Source organism: Pholis gunnellus (genome assembly GCF_910591455.1).
Source record: "Pholis gunnellus genome assembly, chromosome: 16".
NCBI lineage: Eukaryota > Metazoa > Chordata > Actinopteri > Perciformes > Pholidae > Pholis > Pholis gunnellus.
The window spans coordinates 20,723,791-20,734,483 of record NC_136543.1 but is presented as its reverse complement, the minus strand read 5'-3'; the positions used below and the strand labels follow the sequence as shown (position 1 = coordinate 20,734,483).

The 10,693-nt window shown below is 44.0% G+C and overlaps 1 protein-coding gene across 1 annotated transcript in view; it reads left to right on the top strand.

Annotated features, from left to right (window-relative positions):
- The first annotated feature begins 1,251 nt into the window (after window positions 1-1,251).
- Window positions 1,252-10,693, top strand: part of carmil1 (capping protein regulator and myosin 1 linker 1) — a 23,510-nt gene continuing 14,068 nt past the window's right edge. The window contains 3 exon segments of the mRNA XM_079176143.1: window positions 1,252-1,613; window positions 5,675-5,772; window positions 9,301-9,408. Of these exon segments, the coding sequence (XP_079032269.1) occupies window positions 1,583-1,613; window positions 5,675-5,772; window positions 9,301-9,408 (237 nt within the window). The 5' untranslated portion in view covers window positions 1,252-1,582.

The window sequence follows — 10,693 nt, the reverse complement described above, 5'->3', positions numbered from 1 at the left end:
TTAGTGAGGACTCCAGCTGCAGGGTTCTGAATCAGCTGCTTCTGAACGTGGCCAAGACCAGAGAGATGGTGGTCGACTTCAGGAGGAAGACGACGGATCCACAACCGCTGAGAGTTCTGGGAGAGGATGTGGACATGGTGGAGGAGTACAAGTTCCTGGGTGTCTCCATCAACAACAGACTGAACTGGAAGACCAGCATCAACGCTGTGTACAAGAAGGGGAGGAGTCGACTCTTTTTCTTGAGGAAACTTCGATCCTTCAACGTGTGCAGCAAGATGTTGGAGATGTTCTACCAGTCTGTTGTGGCCAATGCACTGTACTTCTCCATAGTCTGCTGGGGGAGCAGCATCGGAGCCGGAGACACCAACAGACTTAAACTAGTTAAGAAGGCTCCATCATCGTGGCTCCATCATTGGCTGCAAACAAGCCAAATATGTCCTCTGCACCACCTACTGCAGGGACAGCGGAGCACTTTCTCCAACAGCCTGATCGTGATTATAATAAATCACCTTGGGCCAAATCAATCCCAAAACTATAACAGCGTTACACTGTTGTTGGTTTGGTTTGGTTAAATCTTTGCACTATTGTTTAGTTAGTTAATTTAATATTATTCTATTTCATTGTATATATTGTGCATTTTTATTCTTATATTTTCATTTTTGTATTTAATATGTTTTACTCTGTTATTAGTATTGCTTTACCTCATCATACATCACAATCAGCTTTAATGGCCATGTGTGCGTACGCATACAAGGAACCTGACTCCGGTTTACACTTTGCTCTGAACGTACAAGTTTACAATAAACAAGAAAAATATAAAAAATAAAACAAGGACAACAAATGCTGTTGCAAACATATGTCCTCTTGCAGGACTAATAAAGTAACTGTCTGTCTGTCTGTCTGTCTGTCTGTCTGTCTATTAAAACTGAAACTGAACTTCTGAAAGGGAACTCTTTTTTATTTTAATATCAGACAAAGGTAACAGGAGACATGAAGCATGTTTCAGGTTTCAGTACCTCAAATGTAATAAAATACATTCAGCTACTTGACTCGCATCCCACCACGGCCATGAAATGAGTTGCTGTAAACATAAACGACCACCAGGGGTCGCGGTTCTACAACTTTCAGTAGCAAAAAAACACTTTTTTCCCAGGACAACTGAAGGAGAGGAGGGATCACTGCAGTGTAATCACAGACACACACACTCACACACACACAGACTGTCTTCTCTTTTGGATCCATGTCTCATCTTGAAAACTAGGTTTGAACCCCCTTCCTGTCACGTCCAGTCAGTGCAATGCAGAAGTAACGTAACGTGTGTGCGTATACGTGTACGGGCATGTCGGCATGGATGCAGACGGGAACAGTTACGCAGGGTGTCGACAGGTGACCAAGTGAAAGAAAGCAGGACTACACCTCCACCGAGTTTATTTTTTGGTTGGTTTCTTTGTACCGCTGCCTCCGGTTAAACCTCCGCTTCTCCTGCCCTCCTCACCGGACTCCTCCTCGGTGTTTTTACCCGCTTCTCCTGCCCTCCTCACCGGACTCCTCCTCGGTGTTTTACCCCGACAAGAAAGAAGAAATGTCGGAGGGCATTCCCAACGAACTGTTCGGTAAGAAAACGCTCGTTTGCGTCACTTTAGCGAAGTTGTTGCTGCCAACTAATAATAAACTCACTTTTATATGTCAGGTAAAATCTTTCTCTTTACGGAAAAGTCCATATAAAGTCCTAAATAACTCGCATTATGGACATCACAGAGTATCATATGACATGTTTATACTTTAAAGCGTGATTATTAAAGACGCTTTATGCATCATTTAGGAGCTAAACATGACTTTTACTGACTTAAATACTCAAATGCCATACAAATCACGAGATATCACTAATTAAACCAGATTATATCTAAAGGGAATAATGTATAAATGTTAAAGTGGTCCCACAACTATCAGAAAGTTCAATAAAACAGACACACTGTGGGACAGATAGTGGTGTTTTATTGTACCTTGTACTGCGTGTATCACTGTTCTTCATGTCTCAGTGTGTTTCAGTATGAAGTAGTTTTCACGCCCTGAGGGCTACCTGAGAGTTCTCCTCACTTCCTCATCTGAAGGGGGGGGGGGATTAGGGAGAAGGGGGCGTGTCCTGTGACATTCCTTTGGGTTGTGAGATATTATCAACACAGACTGGATGTCAAAAAGAAAGAGAGGGAGGAGGGGGAGAGGAGGGGGGTACAGACTGCTGGAGAGAAGCAGCCTAAGCTGTTGACTTCACGCTAAACATGCCGCTGATTGTGCTGTTAGTCGGTGAGGGGGGGGGGGTTGGGTGTGGCTCTTTGGTCAAAGTTCAACGTGTTAATGGACCAAACTGTAGAAATAACAACAGCTGACTTATGGCAGTAAGGCAGGCTTTGATTTTGTGCCGTAAACAGAAAAATATAACAACTAGTCTCGGGTCAAACTATAGTAAACAACAACTTTCACTGCTTGAACTAGACCAGAAACCATCTGCATGCTCTTACATTTAACTTTAAAAGATCAAATGTAAAGATGTTAATCATGCCAGTTGACTGTAACAAACGAGAACAGGAGGAAATGGTAACGAGGTTAAGTCAGAGATGTTTTCACTGAATCCAGTGTTTTAAACTATGACGAGTGTCCACACAGTGCTATTTATGAGAATAAGCTCAAGCGTTGTTCTAGTTTATTGCTTCACAGCGGGCTGAAGCTTGGCCTCCCCAGCAGTGAGGTAATGAAGCTAGAAGACTGTCGTGTTTTCTGTGACTGTCGTTAGAAATCAACCCTGAGCCTGAACCGGCCCGGAGCCCCGTGCTCTCCGTTACACGCCGTCTGCAGCCCGACACGGCTCCGCTCGCTCATCAATGGAGCTTTCTGTTTGCGTCTCCTGCTGTCGGGTTAGAATGAAAACAGGGCAGACGGACCTGACGCTGCTCATCAGCAGCTTTTCAAAGATGGAGGAAGAAGAAGTGATGAAGGCCAATCATCCAATCAATGACAGAAACAACTTGTCACGAGCTCCCAAGAGCCCGACGTGACATCTTTAAATCAGGGCTGCAGCCAACGCTCGTGTTCAGCATTTCCTCTGCCGGTTGTTGGAGCAGTCAGCAGACAGTTCTGTGTTTAATAAACGTGCTGCAGGTCGTTGCTGTGAAGGGATTACTCGTCTGGGAGCTCCTTGTGTTCATATGAGTGAGCTGGAGGGAGACGTCCATGTGTTTGTGATCAGGCTGCTTCACTGCTGTAACGTTTTCATCCTCATGACCTCATCATGTGTCTGGGCACAGAGCGGAGGATGATGTCATGAGGGGCGGGCCCAAGCGCTCCACTCATTAACACACTTTCTTTTTCATGCACACACACGCTCGCACTCTTTCTTCCTATATTTTACCCTCGTTTACCCTCTTTTATTATCTTAATGTCTTCTTTCTTTCTGTCTCTCCTCCTCCTGCCTCCTTTCTTTTCTGTTTTTTTTTCAGTCTGTTACTCAATCCTCCTCCTTCACCCTCCCCCTCTTCCTCCTTCTGTCCCTGGATTTTCCCACCGCTGCTGAAGTGGTGGGAAAAAAGTTGTCGCCATGAGTCCACCAGGCTTTCTGCTCAGAGTGAACTAGAAAGATTCAGAAGAATCTGGACAGAAAACATCATTTTTAATGTGTTGTCTTCATGTGTTTGCTTGGAGTGGAAGGATATCTCCTCTAATACAAGAGGCTGTAACATGAAGACACACCGGGGACGGTAGACTATACTTTATAACCATGAAGACACACCGGGGACGGTAGACTATACCTTATAACCACGAAGACACACCGGGGACAGTAGACTATACTTTATAACCATGAAGACACACCGGGGAGGGTAGACTGTACCTTTAAACCATGAAGACACACCGGGGACAGTAGACTATACCTTTAAACCATGAAGACACACCGGGGACGGTAGACTATACCTTTAAACCATGAAGACACACCGGGGAGGGTAGACTGTACCTTTAAACCATGAAGACACACCGGGGACGGTAGACTGTACCTTTAAACCTTGAAGACACACCGGGGACGGTAGACTGTACCTTTAAACCATGAAGACACACCGGGGACGGTAGACTGTACCTTTAAACCTTGAAGACACACCGGGGAGGGTAGACTGTACCTTTAAACCACGAAGACACACCGGGGACGGTAGACTGTACCTTTAAACCACGAAGACACACCGGGGACGGTAGACTGTACCTTTAAACCATGAAGACACACCGGGGACGGTAGACTGTACCTTTAAACCACGAAGACACACCGGGGACGGTAGACTGTACCTTTAAACCATGAAGACACACCGGGGACGGTAGACTGTACCTTTAAACCATGAAGACACACTGGGGGTGGTAGACTATACTTTGAAACCACAGTGAGACTGTAAGACAGAAACCACAGCTTGCTCCGTGGAGGTCTGAGCTAATAACACCAGTGTTCACGTCAGTGTTTATTTGAGACGTTCAACATCCAAAACAAGTCACATCAGACTCTCGAGGAACGAAAATAACTTTGTCAACTCACGGCGCTGAATTAAAGTTAATATAGAAAGTCTCAGAATAAACAGCTCACAGAAGCGTCTCCTTCTCAGGGACGTACTTCTACAACGTTCTGGTTTCTAAGACAGAACGTCTCTCCATGTTGTTTTCTCCAAAGAAAGAAGAGTATAAAAGACAAATAGTGTAAATAATTATCTCTGGGAATGTTATGAAGTGCTTCTTTTAGCGTTGCCTCCAATAAGATAAATGTCAACAATCAAAGAAGAATCTCTATATTTGTCAGCTGAGGTCATGTTCTCATATCTTTGTTGAACATCATTTTTAATCACATTTATCTTCTGTAAAAAAAAGAAACAATCTTAAATAAGGTAATTAGTCATAAGGTCCCCAGAATAAATAAAGAATAAATAAATGTTCTTTCTTACGTGATGATTCGTCTCCACCATGACAGCGAGCTGCACGGCTTTTTCAAGTCACTCTTGACGATATTCACAATATATATATATATATATAATATTAAAGTTGATTATCCAGATAATGAACTCACTGTGAGTGTTTTTTATTGGTAGGGTCATGACAGACAAAAAGATGAGATAAATAAACACAGGGTGAAACTATTATTCCTCTTCAATGATTATAAATCACAGCAGGTTTCACTGATGAAGAACTAAAATCTGTTTTCATTAATAATCCTTTTGGTTTCCCTCACGTCTCACGTTCATGTTTGTTTTCTTTGACTGATAATGTTTAGCATTTTAAAACCACGCTGAGGAAGAAGAGCAGAGTTTGATCTCCTGTAACCACCGTGAGCTCCGGCGCGGTGCGCTACCGGTTACACATGAGAGACTCACGTCGTGAACACGAAGGCGACAAGAAGCGCTGCATCATTTCCACTTTAATCAACCCGTGTTCAGCACAAGAGGCTCCAGAGGTTCTACTTCTGCTCCAGCAGGCTGTGAATGCTACACAGGGACTGAAACGGTCTCCCTCTGAAGCCCCCGTACCCGTTGTGTAGTGTGTTGTAATGTGTTGTAATGTGTTGTAATGTGACCCCCCCCCCCCCCCCCCCCCCCCCCCCGTGGTGTTTGAATGCTCAGGTGTCCTGTAACCCGGTTCCACTGTGTGTGTGTTGCAGAGAGCGTGCGGGAGGCGGTGGGCCGCCGGGTGAAGCTGACCCTGAGGAGAAAAGTCCAGCTGGAGGTCAAAGGTGACAAGCTGGAGAACAGAGTGCTGGTAAGTGAGCAGATGTTTCACTTTGTTTTCTAAATGCTGCAAAATCCAGTGAGTTTGAATGTGATTTCAGCCCTTTAAAGGTTTGAATGATGGGATGTATTCGGCATTAAAATGTTTTGTGTGATTGGCACCAATTGACTGAAGATCAACAGAGGAACTGCCTGAAACCTCATCACTGTTATGAGCCATAGAGCTGGAAAAAAGGCCGCTGCTCATCTAACACAGCAAAGTTAGTCGCTGTGTTCATTTATTACTTAAATTAATGATTCTATTGCTTTTTAAGGGGAATAAATGCTGTGGTGGTGGTGTAACAGGTAGTACAGGTGAGGAGATGAAGCATGAACCAGGAAGTGAAGGTTTATCAGACAACAAGATACCGAACAGATTATACAGACAATAATATTTAATATCTCTGCTGCAGTCTCAACGCCAGCAAAGTCCATAACAGAACGATCTGTTCAGGTATCATGACGACACGCCCACTCTCTGCTTTATTCTGCTTTTATTCCGTTTGCTTTGTGACATGAATTACACAGATTATGTTTGTCCAGTTAAAAGAACAGAAAGTTTCTCTTCGTGTCAAGTTTTGTGTGAAACCGCTCAGTGAGCTCAATCTACCGTCACCAACACCAACATGGCCGCTACCTTAGCTGGCTGGCTGGCTAACCTTTGGTTGTGCAGTCTTTTTAATTTCCTATTTTACAGCCTTATACTGCAACCGTTTTATGAAGAAAATGCAACTTCCCTACATGCAAAATGATCTTTTTTAATTTAAAAACATCATGTGTGTAAGTCATGGCACAGTTTAAACAGGATCCAAAGCCGATCTGTCTCCAGTCTGTCTACATACGTATTGTTTCTAAAATAACTTGAGAAATGAAGGGACTCTTCTCTCTGTAGAGCGGCAGCTTCAGTGTTCTTCTCTGGCTGACGTCCTATAATAAACTGTATGGGTGTTTGAGACGTCTTCATTTTTATTGGTCCAGCTACTGAACAACAACATAACAACGTTTGTGGTGATTCTGGGCCAGTGAGCTGCCGTGAGCTCTTTCTTTGACTCTTTCTTTTGTTCTGACGTGTCGCCCGTGACTCCTGCTGAGCTGAGCACTGAGTCCGTGGTCGAGCTGCAGAAAGGCTGCACGTGGTTGTTAAATACTCTGGATGACTCAGTCTGAGAGGAGCTGCTGCTGCTGTCACCATCTGATGGTCAGCGGCGGGCCAGCGCGTCCTCGTTTCTTTCTGCAAAAGCTTTAAACTCACTCGCCGTGTTCACTGTGGTGTTTGTCAAGTTCATCCACACCCAACTGGGAAAAAAACGTTTCTTTATGGAGCCGGCTTCATGCTGTTGAAACAGGAACGGGTCGAGCACACTGTTGTGTCAAATATCATCAAGATTTCTCTTGGTCTGAATCGAGGAGTCCGGCACAAACCCTGAATATTAGAGCCAGAACTTGAAATAGTTCACAATGAATCTCTAAGTTTGTTCCTGTCGGCGCTGTGACGTCCTCTCTCCTCATCGATCTTCTGTTTATGAATCATGAACGACAAAACAAACAAACCGAGACACTGAATCAGCTGGTGATGAATGACTGAGGGTCATTATTCAGAGTCGTCCTGTCACACCTAAAGTATACGTAAGTATAATTAGTATATACAGTATAAGTATGTGTTATCATTTAAAGAAAGGTGGCAGATTGAATGTATGAGTGTATCTCTGACACTTTATTTAACGCAGAGAAAGAAGTTTCTTGATTTCCTGTAACTGTGAACGCACCTCAGCTCTCTGTGTGGAAATAAAACCTCACAACAAACAAAAGGTTCATCAAATAAAACCTCACAACAAACAAAAGGTTCATCGCTCATCCGTCTTCAAACCCGTGACCTTCTGGTTACTCTCCACCGTCCCGGGAAGCGCAAAGAAACACATTTTGTTATTCCATATTTCTTCACATTTCCCTTCCTTTGGGCTACACGCTGCTGCAGAATGTGAGCGCAACTCCTGTCAGGACTTGACTGAAGCAACCCACTCACAGGGTGTTAGGACACACACACACACACACACACACACACACACACACACACACACACACACACACACACACACACACACACACACACACACATCACACACACACACACACACACACACACACACCACACACACACACACACACACACACACACACACACACACACACACACACATTCCACAGCTGTAGAGCAGCAGATCTGAACCCTTTGCCACATCATTTTCTCAGAATGAGGCAAAACACACTCAATGTTTCATGCCGGTGTGTCGAGCAGATTTGTTTCATTCGTTTAAAGCAAATGAAACACAGATTGTTTGTTTAAACAGGTTGAAAGAACACTGAACCAGTGAGTCCATCAGATGTGGAGACCTGAGTATTGATCTGATACCAGTAAGCTGAACGCCTCGCTGTGTTCATTCCTTTATGTGTGTGAGGCAACATCAGGCCTGAAACACATGGATATCAATCCCATGATTTGTTATTTGACATTAAAATAATAATTCGTACAACAGCAGCTTGTTAAAAAAACTCTTCACAGTGAACATGGATTCAAGTATAAACCTTTTAAATGCAGCAACAACATTGCTCATAACTTCCTAAATGTCAGTGTTTTAAGTAACAGAATGGAATCGATGAGCCACTCAGCTGACTCCTCTTCCACGTTCATAAAAGCAATATTAACATTTATCCTCAAAGCATTTTCACTTCCTGCTGTTGTTTTATTATCTGCTGATTCAGACTCAAACCTGCAGCCTCATACAGTACGCTGCATTTATACACATTTCCCCAAAATCCCGTTATTTCATCAGAAATAAAGTATTCAGGGTCATGAAAATGTTTGTTTCTGGCGCCAACATTTCACAGAAATGCTGAGGAGGAACCTGAACCTCTTGGATCAAGATAATCTGCAGAACATCAAACACTTGCAGCAATGCATCTTGGTCCAGATTTCTCTGTTTTCTATTATGCAGTATGTGGACTCACTCACCTGCTCACATCACACGGATCAACCTGCACTCACATCTGTAAAACACCTGGACCACGACGCCTCCACTCTTCTTCTTCTTCTCTTCTTCTTCTTCTTCTTCTTCTTCTTCTTCTTCTTCTTCTTCTTCTTCTTCTTCTTCTTCTTCTTCTTCTTCTTCTTCTTCTTCTTCTTCTTCTTCTTCTTCTTCTTCTTCTTCTTCTTCTTCTTCTTCTTCTTCTTCTTCTTTTTCTTTTTCTTTTTTCTTCTTCTTCTTCTTCTTCGGAGGGTTTCTGTGATTACAACAGCTGACTCCGCCTCCTGTCCACTACTGTCTCCCTCTCTCTTTATTAGAAGATGACGTATAGGTAATAGTTGGTGTTCTCCCACTGAGGTAAACTAAAAACCAGCTGTGGAGGCCGAGCTGCAGCTTCTGACCTTTCAGTCTCACGTACTCGTGCGTGTTATTTGCTGGTGGATCTTCGGTAAATGTTAAAGTTTAGCAGCTTAACACGTCTCCGTCTCTGTTCTCAGGCGCTGGCGTCACATCGAGCCTTCCTGCTGACAGCACGGGTCCCGTCCAAGGTTAGTAAATCTCTTCTTCTTCCTCTCTTTGCTCTCCCGTCTCCACATCTGATCTTCATCTTCATTCTTTCCCTCCAGAAAAAGAAAAGTTTCTCCTCTTCGTCCAGTTTGTTCACATGTTTCTCTGATCTGCATCGTTGCCTTTGATTTCTGGGGATGTTTATTTGTCTTCACAGTCATGCTGCTGCTTGTTCCTCTGTAGAGTCCAGTTGTGTGTTCTTGTCTTGTTTTTAACTCTCCCTTGACAGAGGACACGAGTCCTACAACTCCCCCGACACTTTAATCATAATACGCAGCATTCGTGCTCTCCGGCCCGATTGCAGGAAGTGAACCAGAATGCAGGTAAACGGCAGGTTAACGTGAGCGGGAGAGGACTGAGGACCGATGTTTGCGTTACATCTGGGAACGTTCAGAATACGCTGCAGCGTCAGCTCTCAAAACCAAAAAGATACATTGGCTACACGCCCCTAATCCGTTAAAAGAAATATAAATAGATATTGTGGTTTAATTCGTGCGCTCTGAAACCAAACCAAGCTAAATAGAGAATTCATTCTAATGTGGACTGATCTGCCAAGCGGACTAAGCGGCTCAAACTCTCTCAAACGCACACAAACATTCACGGTCCCCAGAGGATGAATCCTCCTGGCTTTGGTAACGACTTTCCCTCAGACGCCCCCGTGAGATTGGAGTGAAACATCTCTGAACTCGTGGAGGGAGCGCCACGTTATTCCCCCTCAGGGTGCATCGACACCGACTTTACCTCCAGCAGCTCAAAACTTCTGTACTGAACTCGATCTTTGAAGCTCTTTAGCCTTTGAACCTTTGTCTGTGTTTCCTTCTCACAGTGCTCTTTAGTAATCTCTGCTGCTTCTATTAATGCTCCACTTCTTCTTCCTCCTTCTCTATTTGTCTGGCTGGATATTGTAGCGTGTCGTTCCCCTCCTCTCTCTCTCTTTCTTTCCTCTGTCCACATTCAAACATGTCGCACCATATGGAGACATCTGATAGTTTTACCCACAATGCCGCTGTGAGAACACAGCCTGTGGGAAAAGAAAACAGTGAAGAGGAAGAAGAGTTCAGCCTGGAGGGCGAGTCAAAGAGAGAAAAACACGCTTTAAATAGTAAAGAGGAAATATATTCTGTGAAGTGTCCGAACAGAAACTCAAACTTCAACCTGAACTCGTGAACTTCCTGATTTTTAAGCTTCATCAATTACTTTAGAAAGCGATGGCTCATCAGAGTCCTGGATTAATAAACAGAGAAGTGAATCCACGGCTAAACGCAGCTCTGAGGATCACTGCTGCTGCTCCAGGTGTCTCCGGCTTTTTCTCTGCAGCCCCAA